Here is a 26,501-nt window from a genome sequence, read left to right as displayed (position 1 = left end):
TCATGCAATTTAAATTGGAATTTCAACCCAAAGGCGATGATGGCGTTTTCTTAGCAGCTGAGCAAGCAAAATGATTCATATTGTTCATAACTCATTTGCATGAAGTGCTTTAATCCTTTCTAATTATAATCATTACATGTGACTTATATTAACTTTAATTCACATCTTAAGTGTATGATCACAAAACAGGGTAGATTGCTCTAGTCGAGAGAGCTCGACTAGTAGACAAACCAGAAACCAATGCCAAGAAAATAATACAGAAAAAGTCTTTCCAATTTAAACCAATTTTTTATTTAGAAAATATTTTTAAAGGCAAGCAAAACCTTCTAGTTTTTAGGTCGATCTTCATTATAGGTCGATTTTATAAATTTCAGGATTATATTTTTCTGATAGTAGTTTGTTCAATATCAAAAATGTTTTCGTTAACAAAATCTGTGTTTCTTATCCGATTTTAAAGAAATTAGTACAGTTGACCAATAATACATATGGGAATATTATATATTAATCGGAAAGCTATATAGTATTATTCACAATATCATAATAACTATAAGTTATGAATAGATTTAAAAATTTGCACTCATCCTTACATGCGCCTCCTTTAAACTTATCCAAGGCGGCTGGCAACTTTCATACATCGGTTGCATCTCCAACTCTGTCAACTTTCATAAGTTTTGCCGCATTGGTAAATGTTTATTTATGGATGCGCAGTTTGTATTTATGGCCGAATCATGATGACAAATGTCACATGTGGCAAACACTTGAAATAGACACCATTCCACCCCACCCCACCCCACCTAACTAACTATACAAACCACCCTGAATCCATTCTAACAAATTCAGCAAATGGTGGAAAACATTTTGCAAATATTTTGTCAAGCTGGAAAAATAGGAAATATTTATAGCTCGCTCAGCACATTACACACCTAATTTCTATATTAGTTTTGTTATTGGACAATGGACACGGTGCAGAATCTGGCCAACGTCCAGTTAGGCGGGGGTTGTATATATTTCTGTATATTTGTACAACTTGATTGGATTTTCGTCACGCCTTCCAGCCAAACCATTCGTTTGGTCATTTATCAGTGCGAGCCGTGGCAAAAGCTTTGCCTCAATATTTTCATTTGGCAAACTGCGTCCTTATTTCTACTTATGGTCGCCTCATTAGACGAGATCTTTGTTTGCAAAGGGTTTAAGCTTAACAAATGATTGCAATTTGCGTTGCAGCCAGCAAAAGTTTAGCATTATTAGTATTAGCAGAGAGGGAGAGTCAAGGGGGGGAATGGGTCTGTTATTGATCACAGTTGCACATTATTCAATCGTGTGTAAGTAATAGTTATAAATATGACAATATATACAATGCTGGCCATTGATCTATGGCACATTTATCAAGCTACATTGTGAACGCCATTGTTTACAGCCATATCAAAGTTTTGTTTCCATTAAAAAGTCATATTGTTGATTTACGTGCCAGACAGCTGTTGAAATATATATTCCGAGCGAGATCTGACTAAGATATTCCTTGCATGCGCCTAAAAGCAGACAGACCAATTTTGATACCAATAAATCGCATGTAAAAAAGGCGCTGAACATTAGCACCTCATTAGAAAAACACGCTGGAAACGTGTCTTAATGGCCAGAAGAAAAAAACATGTTCAGTTTAGAGGAAAAAAAAACGCTGGACACGCTGCAAATTGTAAGCAATTTTGTGGGGCGATTTTATTGCTTTGAAATTGTATATCTTTGGACGCAGTGTGAACTTGCAAACGCCGTTGCTAATCCCAACAAAAAAACAAGTGGGAACGCTGCAATTGCTCGTAACCGACGGCAAAATACTCTGATCACAGCTAGAAAGGAACAGGGTAGGTGTAGCCAAAATATATTCTTTACTCATTTTGGCAGCAGATTTCTAGAAATTTACCTTTCCAATTTTTGCTAACTTTCGCTCTTAAATTGCATGAAATGCTTTTTGAAATTTTCTGCGAGGAATAAAATCTTTTGAAAATATGTCTAGTTATCTGCCTTCCAAGTTTCGTAAATTTAGTTCTTAATTTGCGGGGCTTTTCGATTTTTGGGGGCGGATGTGGAAATGAAATTAGAATTATATCGTTCATAAACACAGACACTGTACAAAACCAATATGCTCTTTCAACTTCGGTAACAGAGTATCAAAAAAAAAATAATGGTCCACATTTAAAAGTCAGAGTGTGTCGAATTCGGGCGCAGCGCTGTCGAATGGGTCTGGAGTCTGGAGTCTGGGCAAGTACTCTCGGGGGTTAGCGTCGTTTTGGTCGACAAGTTTATGTTTTTGAAATGTTCGCTAGCCGATTTGATTTGCATTTGAAGTGGCAGCCAACGCTACTTGGCAGCAACTGTCAAATTGCGCTTGATTTATGTGTAAGTCCCCGAACCACGAGTCCAATTTCAGGTACAGGACCTCCGTATAACTCTCTCCTCCTCTCTCTCTCTCTCTCTGATCTCTGTGCACAAGCCGTATAATTTATGCCAATTTAATTGAATGCGCCGCATATGAAAAGACTGACTGCGTTTCCCCCGTGGTCGTTGACTGCTTCCGTCTCCCTGGAGAGCAAACTAAAGACAATTGAAAATGAATATATATATATATATATATATAAGTATCTAAATAAATATGGATCTGAATTGCAAATGAATATATTCACAAAAGTTAAATTGAATTTGTTGCTCATTAAAATGTGCGCCACTTTTGGTTGCAAATCAATTGCTGAAGGCAACCTGGAAAACCACTTAGCCACACACACACATGCCACGCCCAGTCCAACGCCCACACCGGCACACATAACTGTTTTTTGTGTCAGCCGCCATTTTGGTTAGCAGCCGTCGACGTTGACAACGCCTCATGGCCATAATTAAGGTTATAATTTCTGGAAATTATGTGTGGAACCCCATTCGGAAACCACATATATGAATAAATATTTTGTTACACGTGCTCGCATATAGTCCAACAGCTGCCGTACACTCAGAAAAAACACATATGAGCTTGTATTTGGCAATTCGCTATACTTTTAGCAACTTGGCTTGCATATTCATAAATTAATAGTGTTTTAAATAATCAGCCAAAGCTTGTGGAACTGGGAGAGAAAAAGTCAATAATTAAAATTATGATAACATTTTTAAGAAATTCAATACATACTAATTTAAAGAAAAATTGTAAGAAATATAAAGATTAATATTATAAAAAAGAAATGTGGAAAGCAGTTTCTTTCAACATTTGTCTATGAAATATTTATAAACAAATTTTTTCTGGGCTTGTCAATAAAGAGAAAGTGTTTCTTATATTAAACAAAAAATGTATTTTGAATACTTTGAAGAACTTAAAAGTTGCTTTGCTAAATTAGGCAGCAAGTATTTGTTTGAGTGTAGTTTTAGCTAAAATGTGGAGCAAGCTCCACCATATTTTAATGGCTTTATGGCAGTTATGAAATTGTGTTATCATCTACATTTGCGCAGGCGATCATTGCGTCATGAGTCAACTCAACCCTACCACATCCCACACCTCCGCCTCCGCCTCCGTCGCCGTTGCCATCTCCAGCTGCTACTCCACCCCCAATTTTAGATGAACATGAATTTTAATTATTTGAACGACTTTGCGTTGATATTTGAATATTGTGCGGAGAGCAGTTAATTTCATTAATAAATATTTATGGTTGCCGTTAAGCCTTTCTCATTTTGTTGGCAAAGGGCGTGGCAGCGTAATTTATAGCGCCCTAAAATCCCTTAACTCCTTGACTCAATTTCAATTTCAATTCGAGTCCATCCATCGCTCACGGTCAACTTTGAAGCTAAGCGAAATTACGTGCTCAGGTTTTTGTTTTATTTTTTTTTATTTTTTATTGTAAACTGCAAACGATGACACACACGACACACATGAAGGCGACTCCATGCGGCTCGTTAGCTTGTCAATTGATTGATGACCAAATTGAGGCATGTCTCGCCGAAATGTCGAGTCAGTATCAGGACACAACAGAAATCCCTGCAACACGCATAGAAAAGCACTTATCACACCTCTTGCCACTGCTGCCCCTGGCCAAGATGCCACACCAGCTTGGCTGACAGTTGGCATCGCATCGAATCAGCGCTGCGATTTCCACTGGCACTCTTAAACATTCAACCGGAGCACGTACATTTCTCTTTGGGGTACAGTCAACCCGCCAACAATACCAAATTTAAAAAAAAAAAACAACAAAAAAACAGAAACACCCGCGAAACTTGCACATCATCAGCCGTGCGTGGCTGTTACTTTTAAGTCCTGGCTTCTGGCTGCACGGAGATTAACTCAAATTTAGTGGCGCCACAATAAATTTCACGGCCTGGCATTAAAAATTAAGCGCCGCCACAAAACGAGTTGCAACTGACTTTGACTCAGCTTCTTTTGCCAGACAGCCCTTTTCTAATTACACTGTGCAACCTGGTTGGTAATATGATTATCTTATAAAGCTCAAAATTAGATAAACCATATTCGAAGTTTTAGTGAGAAGTATTTCATAGCTTAAAATTATTTATGTATTATTGATGACAGTACAAATTGTCTGTTTTTGAATCTGCTATTTAATGAGAAAGTTTCCAGATTCAAAGCATAGCAAATATATTGAATTTATGAGGTCTATTTTAATTTTTACTTAGAAACTATGTTAATTTCTAAAGTATTCAAATTTCTATAACCAATAACAAGGTTTAACATAACTTTTGTCACAATATTAGTACCTTCAAGGGTAAGCAATTTTTGGAATTTTATACCAGTAAATAAAACTTTACACATTATTTTTGTTTAATATCAAAGCGTGTATTTATAAATATGCATTATATACATTTTTCTCGAATTTTCATGAGAGAAAAATCATTTTCCGTATAGTGTAACTTTTGTGAAGTTATACTTTTCTTTTCTTTTTTTTTAGCGACAATAAATTTTACCTGAGTTGCCGTTGTCTCTGGTTGTTACGCCTTTGCATATGTCTGATGCTTAATTTATGGTTTAAATAGACTCAGATCTCACACGGAACAGCACAGAGCATGCATTTGTCTTCTTGGGTGATTAGAGGAACCAGGCAGGCAGGTTGATTGTCAGTGGAATCAGCGGCGAGTGAATTTATAGGCTTAGTGCGATAAGTTCCACAATGAACTCATTCCCACGGCTTACAGATCAACCAACCCCCGAGGCTGTCAATCTAATAAAAAATCCATTTGCCGACCCCCATTTTTTTTTGTTAGAAAATGTGGCAATTTTTTACTCATATTTCAGTGTTTTTTACAACCGAAAACAAATTACAAAATGCGAAATAAAGGGCATATTCTTTGCGTTTGTAATGCTGGTGCTGATGGACAAAATGAAAAAAAAAAAGAACACAGGCGTCCTGTGCTAGCCACGCCCACAAAGGCGGACTACCCGCTGCTGCTGCGTATGACCATTTACCCTTATTAGAATAGGGCAAAGCGCAACTCGCATTGGTTTCATATTTATTTTTTTTAATTTCGTACACAATTTACATAATTTATGGGCAGCAACAAAAGTCACACACAGCATATGCTCAACTTTGAATTTTCTTCGAATTTTTTCATTAAAAATGTTGTTCATAATTTATGATTTTTTAAACTACGCACCATTATTTTTTTTCTCAGGCGCCACAAGCAAATGAGGCGCAAATTATAAGAATTTTGCATTTACTTTTTGGACTTGCTTGACTTTTGTGGCGCCTCATTAAGAGCTCATTAAAATCTTGAGGGCAACAAGTTATTTTTAACATTTTAACACGTTTTTAATTTTAATGCATTTTATGGCCCTTTAACGATGTCGCTTGAAAGTTGAGCAGTTACTTTCTGACTTTCACTTGTTGATGTTGACGTTGATGCCGCATCCTCAACCTCAGCTCGACCTCAACTTCATCCTGATGCGCGTCAACATCATGTCAAACTTCATTAGTAAGGGGTGAACAGAAGAGGCGACAGCAGCACCCCTTGCCACGATTGTCTAGCGTGGCGGGCGGGGCGTTTAGGTTGGGGTTGCAACATTTTGTGGTCTCTTGACGCGCCCGCCACGCTCATTGTTTTTATGGTTTGCGCTAATTAGTTACAAAGTCGTAGAATTTTACAGAAATTGCTTTGCGTTGAAAGTTATTGTCATGTTGACGACACTCAAGTGGCGCCTCGACGGGGTGCTGACTGCAACAGACATTCGATTCGCAGTCATCATTTGTTTGCGGTGCGTGAACTGGCCGCAAAATTTATCAGCAAGCACTAACTGACCGCTGACCGCTGACCGCTGACCGCTGACCACTGGCCAGCATATAAATCAGCAAGGCAACCAAAAATCCAAGAGCCAATTACAAATAACTCACACACAGAGAGAAAACTCATTAAACAAAATGTGAAAGTGGCCGAAAATTCTTAGACGCATGCCACAACTAAGATGTTGGCCATAAATTTGCAATGGGGCAAGCACAAAAGTACAACGCTCCCTGGTTAATTATTATGCAGCAAAAAAGGGTTAAGACCAAGTCAAAGACTGGCAAAAGGACATTGTTTGGTAGATTAAAAATACCACGCCCAGCTGTTATAAATCAAAGTCACCGGCTTTGTGCCGGGATTTGCCAAAAGGAATTTGTTAGAGCCCTAAATAAGAAACAGACAGAGCACCCCTTCCCCTTCCCCTTCCCATTCCAATTCCTTTCGCTTTCTGTTTGCCTCCTGTTTCCTGTTGCTTCTTGAATGGCATTTGAATAAAGTTTTTGGACTCGATGTCACCAAATAAGCAAATAAGTGGCGCTGACATGCTAAGACTACATCAAGATTTATTGTCCAACAGGGGAAATTGAAACTCCAATTGTCAGTTGCCAATTTAAAAATTGAATTTCAAAGTAATACCAAATGGCGCTCGTTAGTCCTTGCTAATCATCTAGGAGCACACATACTCACACACACACACACACACACTCACACACACATTTGCCCGCCTCCATTTGCCGCATCCTGTCATCGCACGCACAAATTTTTGACACATGCCGCAAATCCGCAGGCCAGCAAAAAAAATTGCATTGTCTTCTGAGGCAAGCCTAATGTGATTATTTGTTTGTTTTTTCTTATATTCTTTTCTATTTTCCACTTGCCGAAAACTTTGATTAAATTGAATTTGGAAATGCTCATAAATGTCACACATGCCACGACAAGAGGACGACGAGTGTTGACAGGGTGCTTGATGAAAATCCGCCTAAAAACCACCCAAAAATGTCATGCAATTTTTCAATAAACTCATCAAAGCGTCGAGCGTTTGAACCCTCGACGCAGATGTCCTGCGGCAAGTCCTTATAAACGCAATTTGATTTATGGACAATGCTCAAATTGAAAATTGTCCCATGGTCACTTTAATTTTTGAGTTATGCGACTTTAAACTACACACATTCTGCACACACCCCGCACGTTCCACGTGCGCCAGGAAGTGAATTATGTTGTCTTTTTCTATTTTGTGCTCTTCTTTGTGAGGTTATGTAATGATGACACTGACACAAACAAGCATTCCACTAACGGTACAGTCAGCGGCAACTGTACTTTTCGACGGTAGCCGCACAAACAGCGTGTGAAAAAGGGAAACGACACGCGTCGCTTGTTAGTCGCCCCGTCCCCCTCTCCCTCTCCCTCTCACACTCTCTCTCTCTCTCGCCGTTAGAAGTTAAAGTGCAAACGGAGCAATCAGATCAACCCCTGCACAGACCATGTTCAACCAATAATCTGGCATACCTCGATTTTAGCTGTTGGCTATTGAAGTGCCGCAATGGTTTTAGTGTCAGCTTATAATAGTTGTCGCAGTCGAGAGTAGCTGGAGTGGCTCATGTCGGATCCGATGGCTATCGTGTGATGGATGAAGCGTGAAATATGCTGGACGCACTACCAACTCGTAAAGTATTTCATTAGATGCATACATTTTAATTTGCATAAATTATAATGCTCAACCACCCACACACACACAGACACACATTATACGCATAGTTTGTGCGCATTTTCACACTTGGTATTTACGGAAACCCTTTCGCACAGTGAGAACAATTTTGTACTTAACAAATATGCTTAAAGTTAACGCAGTTTTAGCTGAGCATACTTGATACGACCACCAGAAATCGTAGACCAATTAGAAAAAATCCTTACTTCGAATGAACTTAGGTTTAGGAATCAAATTGCCAAATGTAAAAATTGTATCAGATTTTGTTATTATTACTAGGGGGGAAAAACTGCACCGCGACCTATTTGATCTATTGTGCCCCCCAACCAGATTTTGTTAACCAAGACGTATTCTCATATTGAAAAAACCAAACTATATATGTATATTTAACACCTGGATTCAGTCTTGTTCGAGCACTCTCGACTAGAGTTTTCTACATTTTTGTCTTTGCATTTTTACAAGTCAATTTATTTTGAAGTTGACAAGTTGAAAAGATAAACAAATATCCATATTTTGTTTTTTTAGATCCTGACTTCAAGTTCGATTTTAAACAAAATTATTAAAATAATAGATACATATTTCGAACAAATTCACTCAGTAATTAAAATAAGCTATAAATTAACGATTTTAATAATTATAATCTGATTAGACGCTTTAATAGTTTCTCGCTGTGTTGTTAACCAAACCATGTGAAGCAGACCGGACTTGCGGCATCCCCAAAGTTGAATCAGTTTGGCAATTATTGGAAATACTTGCACTGCTGGCAAATTATTTTTTAATTAAGAAATACGGAAATATGTGCCAGGAATCCGCCCATATCAAAATTGGCCACTTTCATGCTTGCCTGCACCTGTGGCACACAATTAAAACTGAAAAACCCAGACAACGCCGCCACTCAAACTGACCAACTTTTATATGGCACTGTCGTTTGTGGGTGTTCGAGTGGGGAAACGGGTGGAGGGGATTTTATTTTTCATGGCTTTTCAATTTTAATTGAAATTTATGCACACATCCCACAAAAAGGGGTTGGCCAAAGTGCTGCTGGCTGGGCCCAGTCACGTGTTCGCCAAAAACAAAAAAAAAAACCGAGTGTTGCAAATTGTTGAAAATTTTGAAATTTACATGCACATTATTCGACAGTGTCGGTTGGTCGTCCTTCGCGACGGGGACACGCCCACTGTCCACTAATGATTTACATTGCGCACTTTCGTTATTTATGAGCCGCACACACAACGAAAATTGCACTGGAAAACATTTTGTTATTTTGCGGGCACCGCCATTTTATTGTAATTCGGTGTGTTCATGTGTAAAATTTGAAATTGTTGTAAATAATTACCCTAATGGGCTGACTGGCGCCCAATATCCCGTTCCGCCCCACTCCGGCCCACTCCAACCCAACTCTGATCCTGGGGTACAGTTGCGACTAGCAGTTAATTTGTGAGACGGCATCGTCGCCATTTGTAATTAAGCTTAAACCGTTCATATTTTAGCCAGATAAGAGGCAATACCAATCTCCCAAGCCCAAACCAAAAGTGCGCCAACGATTTATGTGAGGGCCAAAGTAAAAGTTGTGCTCAGCCAAAAATTGTTGGGAAAACATTTCACGGTTCGGCGAAAGCGAAAATCCTCCGCCTTGGGTGTTAATTTGGGGGAGGCCAGATTTTTTTTTATTTTTGTTATCTGCACGTTGAAAATGAAAACTGGCTTGTTGTTGTTTGCTTTTGTTTGTAATTGCAGGAATTTAATTAGCCCGCCAAGTCGCTAACAAGATTCAAGATTCCAAGTAAGTTATGCACAAGATTCAATAGATTGGATTGAGTTTAATGAACACCTCTCCAAAAGCCACATGGGGAATGAAAAGAATAAGATTAATTTTTTGATTTGTCATGCTTGAAAAAGTATATATATACATAAGTCATTTAGGTGTTTTTTTGTGGTGATTAGTGACTCTAGAAAAAAACACAAGCAAATATAAAAATATAATATTTAATATATATGCATACATATGTTCCAGTAAATACAAAACTAATTTCTGTAGTTGTTAAAACTAATTTACATAATAAACTTGAGTTCATCCAATCTGGATTTCTGCAAAAATAAAGAAAAAAATGTTTGACCATAATTTCGAATTTTTTAGACAGTTATAATTGATGAAAGCTTACTGGTTTCTTTCTTTACGGTTATCGTAATTTTTGGCAATTTTATTTTTGGCTTCGGCCTAACAGGCTTCGGTTTGCGTTTTGGTGCTGCCAAAACATCGGCACAACATAGTAACAAGGCAATAAACAAAAGCCACTTGAACTCGAAGTATTTCATTTAAATGATGTGTACGAAGTTTAGCTTGAGAAGAACTTAAAGCGTCACATATATTGCGCAGACTGAATTATAATATACTTGACGAGCATCTTAAATACACCGCCTGCAAATATGTATATATGATAACCTTGTCGAGCATCTTCTTTGAGCGGCGAATTGGCGATAAGCTAAATGTAAGTTCCCTCGAATAAGTAAAAATATACGATTCGTGAAAAACCCAGTGTGTTAACCCATTGAGCACCCAAGGGTTGATTGTCAATTCAACTAATAAAATGACGTATAAATTGCATTATCTTCGATACAAGTTACATTCACTGAATTGCGACCCTTCTGCGTTAAGTAACCATAACTATTCATTATCCAATATGTAACATATGGATAGATGTGAGCGATATTATCGAACATCATTAAGTATAGTGGACAGAAATTACAAAAGTTTCGGTCGGATCCGAAAGAAATGGAACAAGAGTATATTTTTCTTTGCCCAAATACTTTCTTCACATAATATGTGTTTCTATACATATTTAATATTTATATGCGTTCTATTTTTAAATATATATAGCTTTAATATATATATATATATATATATTTATTTCGGTAGTTGTTAAAACTAATTTACATAACGAGCTTAAATTTATCCAAATTGAATTTCAGCAAAGATAACAAAAATAAATTGTGATTATAAATTAGACATTTTAGACAGGTATAATGAATTAAATTTGACTAATTTCTTTCCGTACGGTTTTACTTATTTTTTGCCAACTTAACAACTTAAGGCGTCACAGTTATTGAGCAGACTGAGTCATTGCAAATGTAAAGAGATCTCGTCGAGAATCTGCTTTTAGCTGCGAATTTGCGATTAGCATAGGTGTAAGTTCCCCCCGAATAAGTAAAAATATACGATTAATGAAAAGAAAAAAGCCAGTGTGTTAACCCATTGAGCAACCAAGGGTCGATTGTCAACCCAACTAATATAAACATGCATAAATTGCATTATAAGCGAGCTAAACAACAGACACAAGTTAAATTCATTGAATCGCGACCCTTGTGCGTTAAATAACCATAACTATTCATTATCGACATATAAATTGTGCTACAGCCCCTCAGCCCAAAGTGCTCATAACTTCAGATTTTTATTATTAAATAAACGGAACAAAACAAACGCTGGCAAAATGTCACACATGGAATGAGGAGAAAGAGAGAGTGAGTTGAGTGGGGGGGTAGATAGAGGCACATATGCATGAGCATCCTTTTGACCCACTAAATTGAAAATATGAAATGCATGTGGCAGAACCCTTTTTTTTCGTATTTTCGTGCTACGTCCGACATGCTACATCCTGCATCCTGCGTAATTCAATATTTAACTATATGAGATTTATGGCCACAGGGTCTAGCGACGACATCCGCATCTTCTGCACGACGACGACAACGACGACGACGACGACGCCGTCGTTTTATTTGTATAAAGTATAATTTTTGATTTAGTGCGATTTTGTGTCAACGCATTACGCGACCCGGAGGGGGGTGTGTGTTGCTTGGCAAAGGGTTAACAGAATAGTTTTGCAATATTTCGTAAGTGAAAATTCGTTTGTTTGCATTGCACAATGGCGGATATGAGACCACATGCTGATTGTTATTGTGCCGGTTCCTCGATCCTTCTTTGCCACGCGGCTGGTTTTGGCTTGAACAAAAGCAACAACGATTATTGCCCTGCCAATGAATTTGGAGTGGCGCCGCACAAAACGTTTATTTGATTTTTTCACGCATTTATCAATATCAAAACTACAGGGACTGCCTCGATTCATTGGCAATTAATTGGAATTCCTAAAAGTATTGTTTTCGCTTAAGAGTTTAATTTTATATTAATAATTCGTTTATTTAATAAATTGTATATTTTGGTATAAGTAGCTCAATTGCAAAATGTTGCATTTATTGAATTTTATATAAATATGCATAATGATGCATAATTTTCAATACATCACAACTCGAATTCATAAATCAAATAAACAAAAACGTATAAAACTTTTTTTTTTAGAAAATAAAATTAAAAATAAATGAAAATCAAAAAATTGTTTATAAAATAATTTAAAAAGTTGAATTTCATGAAATAAATAGGTTAATTCCAAAATGGATGCATTTAATTAGTCTTACAGACCAACTTCCAACCAATTTAATTTGAATGCTAAACAAATGAAGCAAATGAATAAATCAAACAAAGAAAAATTGTTTTCATAAAAGTTTATTACGCACAAATTACAACTACGTTTAATTTTAATTATGACATTTTAAAAAGTATATTTAATGATTTGATTAAAGTGATTTTAATGATGAAATTGGTCTATTTCCAAACGATTTGAAATTGGAATTCTGCAGACATTTGAATAATCATTTTTTATACATAACAAATCAAATCAATACAAAGAAACGTAATTTTTATTAAAAAGTGATTAAGCACAAATTATTAACAACGTTTAATTGTAAATAATACATTTTATAACCAATATGTTCTCATTAAAAAAATGAGCTTAGGAACTATTTCTACAAGGTAAAAACTATAAATTAATAAGAATTCACGATTGTATATTCTAAAGCTTTCCAATCGCCAACGAACTCGGTAAATCCGAATCTTCAAAACCAAACCACGCAGTGGCAAACCACTTTTTTGCACACAGAAGCGGACACGTTGCGTATAAAAATTTATTTTTATTATTATGTAAAATACATCAGTTGAAAGTCAAAAAATTCAATAGATCCGTGGGTGGTAACAAATTGCTTTGTTTGTAGACATAGGTCTGAGCTCCCCCCACTCCTGCTCTGGAATACGCGCGGGAATTAGTTGAGATGACGCCTTATCACTGGGGTTGCCAACGACAGGATGCCATCGATAAGGCGTTCAAAATGCTTGCCAAAAACCAATTTGCGGCGCTACAAAATTTGCATATGAACATAGATAGATACTTGTGCATATGCTGGTTGTGGCGCGATGAAGAGCGTAATCAAAGGGTTGCGCACGGCCGGATGTGAAGGGTGTGAAAATTTATTACAGGTTGCATTAAATTTAATTTGAAGCGTGCGCGGAAACTCCCAAAATGTTGGCACTTGTTTGATATGAAACTGTTTTGTACACATTGATTGCCTGGCAGCTCAGCTCAGCTCACACTTCCCATTCCTAGTTGCGCTTCATCTCCTCAATCTGCTTTAGCAGCAGTTGCATACGATCCTTCATCAAAGGTTGTCCACGTTGTGTCCGTTTGCTGATGGCTTTCGTTTTCTCTAGGCGCTGCTTCTTATACGCCTTAATGCGTGCCTCTTTCTCAGTTTTGATCCTTGAGCGCTCCGCCTCCTCCTCGGCAGCCTTTTGCTGACGAATCACTTTTCGCATTTCAGCCTTGTTTGGTTTGTTGTCCTGCTAAAAAAAAATGGAAATCTTGAAATGCTGTGCGGCCTGTTGAATATTTAAACATACCGTTTTCTTCTGCTGCCTTGGCTTGAATTTTTGCTTAAAACTGGGTTTTTGCTTCTGATTGCCTTGAGCAGCCTTTTTATTTAATTGGCCCTGCGTTTTTGGCTTTTTTGGTTTCATTTTTTTCTTGAAATATACAAATATACAATTACACGTGCGGTTTTAGTAATCAGCTGTTATTGTTTTGTTTTCACAAGTGTTGATTAATTCTAGAAATGTTTCGATATTTCTGCGGTATTTTTGGTATTTTATGCCAATTCTAGGTTATTTTTATGTTTGCAGCTCGCGTGGGAACGGAGCAAGTAGAGTTCTATTTACCATTTCCAAATTGATTTTTATTGCAATGAGCTTAGCCGACATTAAACAGAAGGAAAAGAAAGGCAAAAAGAATGTGCTACCCAAGTTACGCACTATCTTGGCCAATCCATACAAGCAGCACATGTAAGTAAATAAGTCAATTTAAATTAGCATGCAGTAAACTGAACAAATAAATTCGCCAATTTGCAGTCCTGTTTTACCCGAAAATGAAATGTTGGAGTTTGAAAATATATTAAAAGCGGCAATAACTGCAAGCGAGCATACACAGAAAACATTTGCGACAAACTCGCACATACAGCTTGGACTGGACAGCTCACTGCGCGCCATCAATAGAAGTAGTTTCTCTTGTGTCTTCATTTCACTTAGTATGCGACCGTCACACCTCGTTCGCCTGATTGCAACAAGTGCTGCGATTAAAATTCCAACTGCTCCGATTTACGCACAGCCCAAATTGGAGGAATTAACACGGGAGCTGTTCGGTGTACGAGCGCTGACACTGGTGCTGCCGCTAGACCTCAATAAAATAAGCAGCGAATTAGACAAATGGATAAGTGCTCGAAAAAAGGCACCAGTTCAAAAACAAAAAGTTTTGAAAGCTGTCAAGAAAAGAAAAGCGATTGTGGAAGAGTTAAGGAAAGTGGAGATTCAGCCACAGGTGGCACAGCCGGTGGCGTCTCAAAAGGAATGGAGCGGTGATTACATATCCTGTGCAAATGATGAAGCTGCTCTGAAGCTCGACCAGGTCGATGTCCAGACAGAAAAACAACAATTGGGCGCAGCTCTAAGCAATTTAATGTTAAAGGCGCAAAGCACAACTAAACCTGAAACTGAAAACACACAAAACTCACAAGCAATAAGCGAAACATTGCCAACTGTTGAGCACATGCAAGTTGACAAAGATGTGGACGAATTTCTGATTGCTGAGCTGTCAATTTATCAGCCACTGACTGTGCATCAGATTCGAGCTAACCCAGACAAGAAACCCAAAAAGAAACGCAACAAGAAAGAAAAGAAACAAACAGCGCCAAATAAAACTAACTAAAAAATGGTTGGCAACGCACACGCAAACAGCTGTTCAATTTTAGGTTATGTTTTGATTTAATTGTTATCATAATTTTAAAAGCCGCACAAAAATGCTCCGCAGCATTCGGCAAATAGCAAGACTACGAAAATTCGTGTCAGCTCCGGTCTGTAATTTACTCAACACACAAACGGCTCCAGCAGCCGCATCATATGCTATAACAGCAACCATTCACAGCAGCCGAGTGCTGCAGAAATACGACAAGAAATCCTCGAGAGCAACAGAAGACTTCGACAGCGACGATGAGGCAGACGCTGAATTCAAAGATGAACGCGACTCGAAAGTGGTGAAGACCAAAGTGAACTCACTCCGCGCGGATTTGCTACTCAAATCCGGACTGGGCATGGCCAGAAAGTGAGTCGGTCCCATATCGATCGAGTGTGCAACCAACTTAATATTCTCCGCCTTATTGCAGCAAAGTGGAGCTTAATTTCTATGAGAGCAAAATACGTGTCAATGGAAAAAAGCTGCTAAAGAAGAGCGTCCAAGTGAGTTGACATAATAGTTGACAGCAGTTTGTATTCCCTTGCAGAGAGTTTAATAACTTTATAAAGAAATTTGTTAAACATTGTGAGAGATCTGTTCTTATGAGCACGTGTATATTCTTGATCAGACGAGTCTGCTTATCGCTTAGCGCTATATGCATGTCAGAGTCGGCCGGACCAGATCAATATATCATACAAAACGTAGTTTAAAATTATACTGCTTGTGTTACAGAAACACATTAGAAAATATCATCATGAGACACTAGAATGAAACATCTCTTTTCAATTGCAGCTGTTCTGGAAACTGATTTTCAACAAAAAAAAAAACCATTAAGATTTTTAATATGCCGCTAAGAAATTGGCCTCCGCCTATTTACTTTCGATCGAAAGTTTAAAAATCTTAATAGAAATCTGCAAGAGTATTTAAGCTTCGGCATACAAAACAAAAAGAAAGAAATAAAGAAATGTATATCATTTAATTGCAGCTCGAAGTGGGTGACGAGATTGATGTGATCCGCGGCTTCAGTCAGACAAATCCGTCGCATCTTGTGATCGCACGTGTCGTTATACTCTCGGCCGAGGGACGGGAGGAGGGTCTCAGCGTACACTTGCGCCGCTACAAATCGCTGCTCATTGAGAACTATAGCGGCCCGCAAGCTTACAAGTCCTCGGAGGCCATCGCACACTAGCTCAAGCGCTGTTGAATGAATAAATCAAATCGCTGACACGAATAATCAACAAAAAAAAAAGAAGCAAAATTGTATTTGTGGCTTGCTTATATTTACATACACTATGTACACATATATACGCGTTCGTTGTTTAATGAACCCGCGCGCATGGATTTGCTGATAAGCGATTCACGTCGTCTTTCATGAGAAGGGGCTATCACTATGCTACCACACGCGGCATTTGTCCGAAATCGGATTCATTGGGCTGCCACGCAAGCAGCCATATGCCTGGGTGAAATCATCACTGTTGGTCACCGCGCCAAGGACTCGATATCTGTCCATTGTATGCTCATTGGTCAGCTCCTCCCAATAGTGCTTCTCCTCGTAATCGGAACACCAGAGCTGCGCGAATCCCAGGAAGAACAACTGATCCGGAGATAGATCCAAACCAGGCATCTGCTCATTGCTCTGCAAAGTGGCCGGATTAATCTCACTGTTCAAATGCTGTTGCTTCATGTGATTCCGATAAGCACTGAGTGCCTCACGCAATCCCCCGCTGTCAGCGATATTCTCATCCTTGGTCTGATTACCATTGATATTGCGATTGATCTCGGGTATCGAATAGTTATTGAAATGATTCACATAGCATTGGGCGCGATCATTGAACACCTCACCCGATTTCTTGGACCACCAAAAGCGCATTGTGCCGTTGCTATCATAGGTGGAGCCAATGCTATCGAAGCCATGGGTTAGCTCGTGACCTACCAGATACCCGAGGGTGCCAAACTTCAGCGAGTTGGGCCACGCCTGATGGTATGCCGGTGGATGCAGTATGCCCGCCATCACAGTTATCGAATTGTCCAGATTGTAGTAAAACGCATTCACCTGCATGCCAACCAGCAGCTCCAGCGGCTTGGTGGTGTCCGCCAGCGTGTCGTAATGGATGCCATTATAGCGTTTCAAGTACGTGCTGAAGCGCTTCAGGTTAATGTTGTTCTGAGCATAGGTGCCGTTAATCAGGGTTAAATTGTTCATTTCACGGATCAGACCCTCCGAGAGACTGTCGTCCTTGAATGCACCGATGCGCGGCACAATTGTGGACTCCTTGAGCAGCGCCTCCTTGCGTGTATCCCCGTCCAGCCAATTGGCATTCTCCAGCAGCGCCAATTGACTCTTGCGCAGCTCCAAAATGATATTCGCAATCTCATTGTGGGTTTCATCCGTAAAGTATTTCTAAATTCGAACAGAAAAGTTCTTATTAGATAAATGTTTCTTAAGTTATTTCGGGTTTTTGAATGGAAATGCAGCAACAAAGATAAACCTCCAAAAATATAATAAAAAACGTTGTTTCTTGTTTTTTTACACAATAAGCCACATACCAAAATGATATTCTAATGAAAAAAAAGCGACTTGCAAAACGATGTCTTTCGATTTTAAAGAAAACAATGGCATATCAAGAAAAGCGAAAGTGAAATACTTTGGCTATAAGGTTTATGTAACTTTTAAGAAATACTGGAAAAAACAGCTAAAATCGATTCTTATCGCTTTTGAGACAGGCAAGCTAATAAAAAATTAAGACAGAAAACGAGAAACCTTATATCAATTTTCAATAATTTTTTTATAATTACCTAAGGATGTATATATCAAGCTGATCAAGACTATAAATACTCTAACGAATCGGAGATGCCCTTAACTGACTGTTACAAGAATATATCTGAAATAGATACGCACCACAAAATAGAGCTTATCCAGGAGGTAGGGCAACGAATACTGGATACTGAGTATACAATGATCGCGCTGAAACTTGGTGGCCGTCAGTTTAGCATCCATGTGATAGAGGAGTTTCATGGCCAGATAGTTGGCAACCGCTGGCTTATGCTTCTCGCACACCTCGTTCAGCTTAACGTAGTAGTAGTCGCAGAAATGTTCCGTCGGATAGTCCCCAAATTGGATACCATTCCAGGCAATAGCATAGTATTGATCCCATTGATCGAAGGGACTCGATAATTTTTCTGTTGACAGCAATTCACATTTATCCGAATCCTCATCGAATTCATCAGCAATTTGCAGTGCATCCCGCCAGAAGGCAAATACCCCAGCAATAACAGCAGCCACCTGCTCCTCCTCCAGACCGTAGTCCGTGAGATAACCACGCATGCGGCTCTCGTTCAGCTCGTATCCTTTGGTGTCGTTGGTGACAATATTATCCGTATGCACAATGTAATCAAAGCCCAGCTCGGGCAGCTTAAAGTACGGATTAAATGGATATTGCGGCGTAATCTTGTCATAGATGAGTCCCTCGGCACCAAAGTTTGTCAAATGAGAGCTCATGTTGAACCAACTGAAATTCGAGGCCAACCATGCTTCACCGTCCACGGCGGGGAACCCACCAATCGACCTGATAAGCGCCAGATAAGCAGAGTCGTTCGCTGGAAGCGGATAGAGCTCAGCGTTGAGGCAAGCGTTGTAGAATTGTTGTGCAATTTTCAGCTCAGCTCCATAGCCCAGATCCGCAGCGAGCGTTGAATTTGACAGCAGTAGCTCCTCGGCGACATCGGCCAGTGTGTAGACAATGTCCAGGAGATTGCTACGCTTGTGCTGTGTCTGTCGCTCCTGTTTCACGTTCTTCCAGTTGCCACAGGCATACTCATAGAAATCATCACATGGCGCCACAGTGCGATTCATATAGCTTTGCATTTGGGCTGAATACGATTTCAGATACTCGGCATTGTCGTCCGTTATCAAATTCTCCTTATCAATCTCCGGCTTTGATGTGGATACTTCGGACTCCGGCTCTATGGTTGGCTTTGCTGCGCAAATGACCAACAGGGCGCTGAGCACAATCAATGAAAAGTGTTTTTGAATCTCAACCATTTCTCATTCATTAGGTGTTTACACCGTATTTTACATAAGTACGTAGTAATCAAGTGATTGATTTGAATTAGTAATGATAGCTACTTGCGTACGCGTTTTGTCTTGCAACTTTCGCACAACTGCTTTATTCAGAACCTAATTTTAAACTGGCGGATACACAAATTTGCTGGCTTCAGCATTTGCGCCTTGGCGCTCTCGCTTGTGATTAACGGCAGGGGAGTGCTGCTTTTGCTTCGCTCACGACGCGTCGCTGATAACGAATTTATTATTATGTCGCTAAATCCCAAGACATGACCTATTCTGAGTTTGATTGATAATGAGATGTGTTTTGCCACTGTTCTCACTTACAACCAAATTTGATGGCTGTATAGTTTCAAAGCTGTAGTTTCACAATTTAGCGCGCGCCTAACCATTTGAAATATAATTTTGCACTTCCCAGCACTACATTGCAGGTGCTCCTTGGTATGCTAACAAATTAGTAAAACAGGAAATCCCACTGGCTATTAATTTATTAGATAATGACAGTTAGGTTATATCGGCTGTCAGCCCGGTAGGCTGACACACTTAGGCCATATTTGGCCCGTTGTGACAGTTAGACGCATGAAAAATATTATGTTTTGAGCCTTCTAGATCGATTTTAAGTATTTGTCACAAATTAATTAAGTAGCATTAAATATTTTATTATATAAGTTGACTCACTGGAGTAGAATCAATCTTATCATTTTCATTGCATCTCTAAAATTTGCTGATTGACCTCTGGCAGATTAAAAATAAAATTTCCACGAAATTTCCAAAAAAAAAAAACTTAAGACCAGGTGACTGCCGATAAATTTGAAACTTCATCAGTTTCACGCAAGGCATTCACTCTCCAATCATTGCCTACTTGTTTTCTTAACATTTTAATGCGTACAATGAGATTGGAAATATTTATTATATTGCGTAAATCAAAGCTTAATTTTTTGGTAATAATATTACATTGATGTTAAAGAACCAAAAAATTAAAACGAACGGTGATAGCAAATTTTCGCTTCTATGGGTAATAAAAATAGCACTGAATAGATGTGATCAGCATACCCTGCTCAAAATTTGCATAACAATATGGCAACGCCCTGTTGTCAGACTAAATTTCGTGCTTGTGTTTGAATCGTGTTTGCTGTAAGGATGTCATTTTCAAGCGTCGGAGAACGCCGCGTAGTTCTACAGCAATATAAAGTAAGTTTCAGTTAATTTACTTCTTGTCCAATAGCTAAGACAAAACCATTCAGTTCCGATCGCACCAAATAGTCTGCATCATCAAGGTATTGCCTGATACAGTCAGCTTCTTCGACAAGCAACCGGCAAATGACTTCAGCTGGATGACAGCCGGTCGGTGGGCGAGACTCGAGAACGGATTATGGAAACTGTTTGCCGGCTTCAGTGATTTCCAAGAGGATGTACGCCAACTGAAAACCCAAATTATGATAGATCACATTCAAGTGTCGGTCAGTGCGGCAGAGGAGTTGCTGCCGGCGGCACAGAAACTATTGCAAGACGGGAAAGCATCGTCCCAGAATGAAATAGTCCTGGAGATTATTCTTAAATATATGTCATACGAGGACACAATAAACCCAATTAGCCCGAAACCGACAAAGCGCAAGCACGACGACAAGGTTAAGAAACTCCAACTGGATAAAATCAGCGATAAAATCAAATCCAAGTCTATTAATTCTAAAAAGATGCCAAAATCAGGGAACAGGTTGAAATTATTGGAAGCTTTTATGAAATGTTAGACTAATTCTATAAATAAATTTTACAGTGAACCCGAAAGCAGCACTGGCGCTAAAAAGAAGTCAGCATCAGCAAAGAGGTTAGGATGATTAGAAACCGTCTTGAAAATTACCACTGATTTTTTTAAACAATATTTATAGTGATGCCGAAAAAATTCCTTTGCGCAAGGACGATGAACAATCAAACCGAAAACATTCGGGAACAACAATGATTAGCAAAAAACGTGAGCGGCGATCCATCTCACAAGATAGTCAGCTGGCCAAAGATTCTTCGAACAGGGAACAATTGTCACGCAATCGTTCCGTCAAGCGTTCAAAGAGTCCCTCATCATGGTAATCTAGAATTAAATGTTATTAAATATTTAGTAACTCACCTACTTCTATCAAATGTGGCGTTTCCGAAAGTCGTCCAGCCCGTTCCTTGGTGAGGCCCGGTCGTTACGATGAATTCGATATGGGGTAATTCTAACACCAATACTGCTCGTCTAGAAATCGTATTATGTCACTAATACACTTGCATTTTGCAGGGATAAACCGGTGCGCAAGGCAAAATCAAAGAATACTGAAAGTAACTCGGATTCCAGCTCTGATAAACCAAATGCCAATGGAATTGAAAGTATAAGTCTAAAAACTCTCAAAAATCTGAACGACATGCTTGACACGCCCAAGCCGCGTGAAGTGAATATCCTGTAAGTGCGGACCTCAGTTTATAGGATACTCAAATAAAATACTTTGCATTTTAGTCTGCTTAAGGATATGAACGAGGCAGATGTCCTGGACACGTTCGAATCCTATCGTGTGGACTTTGATCGTTTATTCAAGGAGCGTGAGCGCAAGTTCCAAACCACAAGCTACAAGGGAATCACTCACTGCGATGTTATGGATATTCTAAGCACACAAATTCGTAATAGCATGATTCAAAAATTGAGCGATTTATATAGCAAAGCAGGCGTAAGTTGGCTATGATAATCAAATATATGTTGCAACATTTACATTTCTCACTGCCAGCCACATGGAACTCTTGTCATCAACGGGCTTTTGCCGCTTTGGATAATCCGTCTGTTTATGGACAGATATAAGTTCACACAGGATGAGGCAGTGCGCCAAATTATAGATCAACTTGAATACCACACCTACCTGAAAGCCGTAAACAACGAGCCGCTCAGCTTGGATTTGAAAGACTGATCGCTGGCCACAACAAATTCCATTTATTCTTTTACAATTTCTTTTATTTGGAATCTGTGTGTACACGTATTATATATATATATGTATATCGCAATTATTTAATTAAAATTCAATTTCATATTTATTTGAACAAACGGAGCTGTCGCAGAAAGCCCTTCCGGTTTGGTTTTTTTTTGTAATTGTATAATGAAATTGAAATTGGCTTACTTAAAACTAAACAGGTGCCTAGAAAGAAGTACTGTTGATGCAACGGTAGTGTGAATGAACTCAGTCTGTCTGTCTGCCACAAAACGCATATTTACACAATTCAAATAGTTGTAAATGGTGATGGTTGGTCATGTGGGTTGTGTGGACTTGGAGCTTAGAGCTCATCATGCTGTTGCTCCTCATCGTCCTCGTCGGCAATCGGGCTCTTCTCACTGCTGCCCGTCTGTGTGTCATCGCCATCATCGTCGTCCTCATCGAACTCGATTTGTTCGTCCTGTGCAACGCCCAAAGTTTGGCGCATCATTCGCTCGATGCTGTCGGCAAAGCTAGCAGTCTCCTGCAGCATGTAACCGGAACGCAGTGTGGACGTGCGGAACATCATGACGGCCATATCCTTGGCGGTGTCATCGGCCTCATCGGCTTCGACGCGACGCAACAGCTCACGCATTAGCGGATGCCGTGGATTAATCTCCAGTGTCTTCTTCTGGTTGAGGTAGTAGCTACGTTGCGGATCATCGGCCTTTTGATGGGCATTTGACATGGCCAGACGCTCCATATTGCCGGTCCAACCATATATGCTGGCCACCAGAGCGCAGGGTGAGTTGCTTAGACGCTCCGACACATGAGCCTTGGAGATCTCATCCTTGAGAGCCACCTCGCTCAGCCATTTAAGCAGAGGCTCGAAAGCGCTCTTTAATGCCTCAAACTTCTCTTTGCTCTTCTCCGACTCGTTTAGCTTGAATCCCTCCTTGGCAACATTTTGGAATTTCTTGCCATCAAATTCGGGCAGCGCCGAGATGCAGTATTCGTCAACGGCCTCGACGAGGTAGAGCACCTCATAGCCCTTGCTCAGCAGACGCTCAACGAACGGCGACTTCTCGACTTCGGCACGATTGGCACCAGCAATATAATAGATGTGCTCCTGCTTGGACTTCATACGCTCCACGTACTCGGCCAGCGAGGTGACGCCCTTGCCATTGGATGTCTGGAAGCGCAGCAGCTTGGCCAAACGTGAACGATTGCTGGGATCCTCCATGACGCCCAATTTAATGCTGGCGAGCAATAGCACAGGAGCATTAATAAACAGTTTATAAATTAATGAAATAATTGTGATACTTACTTGGTAGAGAACTCCTTCCAGAACTTCTCGTATGCGGCCTTGTCAATCTTCTTGATCATGTCGAGCACTTTGCGTACCAGCTTCTTCTTGATCACCTTGATCAGTTTGTGCTGCTGCAGGGTTTCGCGGGACACATTCAGGGGCAGGTCATCGGAGTCGACGACGCCACGAATGAAGCTCAAATAGTTGGGCATCATATCGTTGAACTCATCCGTAATAAAGACACGACGCACGTACAGCTTAATGTTGTCCGATTTGGTGCCGTAGCGATTGAAGGATTCGGATGGCTGAATCTTTGGGATGTACAGTAAACTCTTGAAGGTGACCTCGCCCTCAGCAACGAAATGCGTTTGGATGAGAGGTTCGCTCGAATCCTTTGTGAGACTCTTGTAGAATGCGTTGTATTCCTCGTCGGTGACATCGGCGGGTTTGCGTGTCCAGATCGGTTTGCTGTCGTTGATCAGCAGCCAATCCCAGATGGTCTTCGACACCTTCTTGGTCTTGGGCTTGCCCTCGTCGGTGTCCTCCTCAACCTTGACATCATCATCGGCATCCTCGACATCATCTTCGGTCTTCTTGGTCTCCGTAACTTCATCTTCAATGGGCACTTCCTCATCCACAGTCTTGCTGGACCACATCATGATTGGGAAGTTGATGAACTGCGAATACTTGCGAATTAGATCGCGCACGGTGTCCTCCTCCAAAAAGTCTTGAGCCTCATCCTTAAGGTACAAGGAGATGATGGAGCCACGCTTCAGTGTATCGCCACGTGGATCTTCTGTGATGCTGAAGCTATTCGCATCTGATTCCCAGATGTACTGCTTATCATCGTTGTGCTTGGTGGTGACCACCACACGATCAGCGACCAGGAATGCTGAATAGAAACCAACACCAAACTGTCCAATCATATCATTCATATCCATACCGTCCGCCTTGCTGGGATCCTGCATTTTGGCGAGGAAATCGGCAGTGCCGGACTTGGCAATTGTGCCCAAATTGTTGATGAGATCCTTATGCGTCATGCCAATGCCCGAATCGAGAATGTGCAACACTTTGTTCTCCTTGTCGGCCTTGATGCGTATAAGCAGCTCGGGATTGCTGTCCAGCTCCTTGCTGTCTGTCAGCGCCAGCAGTCGAATCTTGTCAATCGCATCGGAAGCATTCGAGATCAGCTCACGCAAAAAGATCTCCTTATTGCGATACAGCGAATTAATAATCAGCTTCATCATGCGATTCACCTCCGTTTGGAATGTAAACTTTTCCGCCTGCAACAGCCAATAATCAATTAACATAAGATAAGATTTAAATAAGTCCAGTTGGACACGTCACAAATATTTTCTTGGCGAGAAAAAAATTTACAGTCTTATATTGAGCAATTTAATTAATTTCAATTAACCTATTCTAATTGTTTAAAGCTCAATGATTTTGATAGATCAATTGATATCTGGCATATACACAATTTCTACATAAAAAAATGTGATTTGTTGTTAATTTTAATGACTAATGAGGCTCAAATATCTGTAAATTTGGTGCTAACAAATATACCCATTTTGAAGAAATTATAATTTTAAAGCATTTAAGTTTATCATAATTGACGTGGTCAATGAATTGTTTGGAATTTCCATATGTGCATTTTATTATCAATGGGTGGGATGTAATCATATATAGAAGGTGGTGTGTATGTATGTATGTATTTATGTATGTGTATGTGTACCGACCTTTTCGCGTATTTCTTTCAGTTGCGCCACATTCAGTCCGTCCAATTGAACCGCTTCTTCTTCGCGCTTAAGCGTTTCGGCATCTATGTATAGATAATAAAGATACAAATGCAATTGTATTGGTATTTAAGCATTTAGATAAGGGGGCGTATATATGCAAACAGAGTAGCAACGGTAGAAGCTTAACGCTGACGTGTACCAAAGTGAATTAATACACAGACAGAAAAGAGGCGTGAACAAAATTATTGTGTCTGCTGCTTACCCGTTCTGGAACCTTCTTTAAATGAGCCCAAATCCAAATCAATTGTTTCTTCAATGCCATCTTCAGCAGGGCTTTTTTCAGCGACAATTTGGCTTATGCCTAAAAAAAAATATACAAGTTTATTACAAAAATGAGGTTAAAATGCCGGCTGCATGTGTAAAGCGTGCCATTGACATTAAGACGAACCTGCTAAAAGCAAAATGCTCAGAAGCAGTAAATTCTTCATATTTCTTGCACAACTTTTATTGACTGGGACTGAAAAACGGTTATTTTGCCTAATGGCCACGTCACTAAAAGGCGTCCACTAAGTTTCGTGTCAAGTCCCGTCACAATTTGACCGACCGACCGCTTTTCGCACACAAAAATGACGCCGCAGCGACGCAGTCAGGGCATATAAATAAGTCGCGCAGCGTTACCAGAGTGTTGAAATTTTATTTTCAACTGGTATTTTACAGTTTCAGCAATGACGATCACTGTTTTTCACAGCTGTGAACTATGAAAAAACACACTTGTGTTGTTGCAAACATAAATAAAGATGTCAATAAAAAAATAAAACGTTATGTCTGATCAAGTGTGCTCTCGCTCAATTCTGTTAGTGATAATATATTTATATCGATAGTATCGGGAGCTGCATACATTGCTTTTTAAAAGGGCCGTAACATTCGATAACATTTGAACACAACTGTTTTTGACATTCCTCTTCATCTGCATTTTTCTCACATGCTTACACATACACATACACACGTGCATTGTGAACCAGAGTTTAATAGTTGGCCATTAAACTGAATGATTTTTTACAAAATATTTAACATTTGCGTGAGTTATCAAAAATAAACAACAGTTGACTAATTTTGAATTTATAGTATTTATCATTAAGTACACATTTATTAGAATGCGCCACGGCAGCAGAACAACCCAGTGACAGCAACAGCAGCAACAACAACATCAGCAGCAGCAGCAGCGAGAGACACTTTAGCAGCAGTAGCAACAAAATCGGCAACATTTCATTATTGTTCGTCGTGCGTGGAGGTGGAGCACCCCGTCAATTATAGTTTCGCATAGTCGTCTCATATAT

General features: G+C 39.6%; 6 protein-coding genes and 1 long non-coding RNA gene across 8 annotated transcripts; 3 read left to right on the top strand and 4 right to left on the bottom strand.

Annotated features, from left to right (window-relative positions):
- Positions 1 to 9,933: 9,933 nt before the first annotated feature.
- On the bottom strand, positions 9,934 to 10,497 carry LOC116805439. The gene is made up of 2 exons (XR_004365184.2): positions 10,126 to 10,497; positions 9,934 to 10,051 (listed from the first exon to the last, which is right to left on the bottom strand). It is a non-coding gene; the product is annotated as an uncharacterized LOC116805439 (long non-coding RNA).
- Positions 10,498 to 13,298: 2,801 nt separating this feature from the next.
- Positions 13,299 to 14,117, bottom strand: LOC6563897 (thyroid transcription factor 1-associated protein 26). Of its 2 annotated transcripts, none has more exons than XM_001990078.3 (3): positions 14,061 to 14,117; positions 13,746 to 13,868; positions 13,299 to 13,688 (listed from the first exon to the last, which is right to left on the bottom strand). In XM_001990078.3, the coding sequence occupies exons 1-3, from the start codon at positions 14,100 to 14,102 to the stop codon at positions 13,449 to 13,451; spliced, it is 405 nt and encodes a 134-aa protein (XP_001990114.2). In that variant the 5' UTR covers positions 14,103 to 14,117; the 3' UTR covers positions 13,299 to 13,448. The 2 variants fall into 2 exon arrangements, with proteins under 2 accessions (XP_001990114.2, XP_032593247.2); XM_032737356.2 differs by having other exon boundaries at positions 13,299 to 13,685.
- LOC122322350 lies at positions 14,048 to 15,102 on the top strand. Its single transcript, XM_043215083.1, has 2 exons — positions 14,048 to 14,183; positions 14,250 to 15,102. The coding sequence occupies exons 1-2, from the start codon at positions 14,086 to 14,088 to the stop codon at positions 15,100 to 15,102; spliced, it is 951 nt and encodes a 316-aa protein (XP_043071018.1). The 5' UTR covers positions 14,048 to 14,085.
- A 13-nt stretch (positions 15,103 to 15,115) lies between these two features.
- LOC6563899 (mitochondrial transcription rescue factor 1) lies at positions 15,116 to 16,376 on the top strand. Its single transcript, XM_001990080.3, has 3 exons — positions 15,116 to 15,495; positions 15,557 to 15,629; positions 16,112 to 16,376. The coding sequence occupies exons 1-3, from the start codon at positions 15,194 to 15,196 to the stop codon at positions 16,313 to 16,315; spliced, it is 579 nt and encodes a 192-aa protein (XP_001990116.3). The 5' UTR covers positions 15,116 to 15,193; the 3' UTR covers positions 16,316 to 16,376.
- Positions 16,377 to 16,384: 8 nt separating this feature from the next.
- LOC6563900 (endothelin-converting enzyme 1) lies at positions 16,385 to 19,475 on the bottom strand. Its single transcript, XM_001990081.3, has 2 exons — positions 18,026 to 19,475; positions 16,385 to 17,527 (listed from the first exon to the last, which is right to left on the bottom strand). Exons 1-2 carry the CDS (start codon positions 19,166 to 19,168, stop codon positions 16,520 to 16,522), a joined length of 2,151 nt encoding a protein of 716 aa, XP_001990117.1. The 5' UTR covers positions 19,169 to 19,475; the 3' UTR covers positions 16,385 to 16,519.
- An 826-nt stretch (positions 19,476 to 20,301) lies between these two features.
- On the top strand, positions 20,302 to 22,257 carry LOC6563901 (uncharacterized protein CG4951). The gene is made up of 8 exons (XM_032737354.1): positions 20,302 to 20,380; positions 20,434 to 20,903; positions 20,964 to 21,014; positions 21,076 to 21,267; positions 21,340 to 21,393; positions 21,462 to 21,623; positions 21,678 to 21,885; positions 21,943 to 22,257. The coding sequence occupies exons 1-8, from the start codon at positions 20,330 to 20,332 to the stop codon at positions 22,117 to 22,119; spliced, it is 1,365 nt and encodes a 454-aa protein (XP_032593245.1). The 5' UTR covers positions 20,302 to 20,329; the 3' UTR covers positions 22,120 to 22,257.
- Positions 22,124 to 25,792, bottom strand: LOC6564235 (endoplasmin). Its single transcript, XM_001990083.3, has 5 exons — positions 25,613 to 25,792; positions 25,427 to 25,525; positions 25,165 to 25,247; positions 23,447 to 24,711; positions 22,124 to 23,378 (listed from the first exon to the last, which is right to left on the bottom strand). Exons 1-5 carry the CDS (start codon positions 25,650 to 25,652, stop codon positions 22,481 to 22,483), a joined length of 2,385 nt encoding a protein of 794 aa, XP_001990119.1. The 5' UTR covers positions 25,653 to 25,792; the 3' UTR covers positions 22,124 to 22,480.
- Positions 25,793 to 26,501: the final 709 nt, after the last annotated feature.

This window comes from Drosophila grimshawi, unplaced genomic scaffold (genome assembly GCF_018153295.1).
Source record: "Drosophila grimshawi isolate 15287-2541.00 unplaced genomic scaffold, ASM1815329v1 contig_311, whole genome shotgun sequence".
NCBI lineage: Eukaryota > Metazoa > Arthropoda > Insecta > Diptera > Drosophilidae > Drosophila > Drosophila grimshawi.
Note: the sequence above shows the minus strand (reverse complement) of the source record. Positions and strands in the feature narration are given on the sequence as shown.

Coding starts and splice junctions, on each gene's coding strand:
- LOC122322350 (XM_043215083.1), top strand. CDS start 14,086: ATGAGCTTAGCCGACATTAAACAGAAGGAAAAGAAAGGCAAAAAGAAT. Junction 14,184..14,249: donor AATCCATACAAGCAGCACAT/GTAAGTAAATAA, acceptor GCCAATTTGCAG/TCCTGTTTTACCCGAAAATG.
- LOC6563897 (XM_001990078.3), bottom strand. CDS start 14,102: ATGTCGGCTAAGCTCATTGCAATAAAAATCAATTTGGAAATG. Junction 13,869..14,060: donor TAAAAATCAATTTGGAAATG/GTAAATAGAACT, acceptor GTATATTTCAAG/AAAAAAATGAAACCAAAAAA. Junction 13,689..13,745: donor CAAGGCAGCAGAAGAAAACG/GTATGTTTAAAT, acceptor ATTTTTTTTTAG/CAGGACAACAAACCAAACAA.
- LOC6563899 (XM_001990080.3), top strand. CDS start 15,194: ATGCTCCGCAGCATTCGGCAAATAGCAAGACTACGAAAATTCGTGTCA. Junction 15,496..15,556: donor GGACTGGGCATGGCCAGAAA/GTGAGTCGGTCC, acceptor GCCTTATTGCAG/CAAAGTGGAGCTTAATTTCT. Junction 15,630..16,111: donor TGCTAAAGAAGAGCGTCCAA/GTGAGTTGACAT, acceptor ATTTAATTGCAG/CTCGAAGTGGGTGACGAGAT.
- LOC6563900 (XM_001990081.3), bottom strand. CDS start 19,168: ATGGTTGAGATTCAAAAACACTTTTCATTGATTGTGCTCAGCGCCCTG. Junction 17,528..18,025: donor TGGATAAGCTCTATTTTGTG/GTGCGTATCTAT, acceptor GTTCGAATTTAG/AAATACTTTACGGATGAAAC.
- LOC6563901 (XM_032737354.1), top strand. CDS start 20,330: ATGTCATTTTCAAGCGTCGGAGAACGCCGCGTAGTTCTACAGCAATAT. Junction 20,381..20,433: donor TAGTTCTACAGCAATATAAA/GTAAGTTTCAGT, acceptor AAAACCATTCAG/TTCCGATCGCACCAAATAGT. Junction 21,394..21,461: donor TACGATGAATTCGATATGGG/GTAATTCTAACA, acceptor TGCATTTTGCAG/GGATAAACCGGTGCGCAAGG.
- LOC6564235 (XM_001990083.3), bottom strand. CDS start 25,652: ATGAAGAATTTACTGCTTCTGAGCATTTTGCTTTTAGCAG. Junction 24,712..25,164: donor TGAAAGAAATACGCGAAAAG/GTCGGTACACAT, acceptor TGGCTGTTGCAG/GCGGAAAAGTTTACATTCCA. Junction 23,379..23,446: donor TGGAAGGAGTTCTCTACCAA/GTAAGTATCACA, acceptor ATTGCTCGCCAG/CATTAAATTGGGCGTCATGG.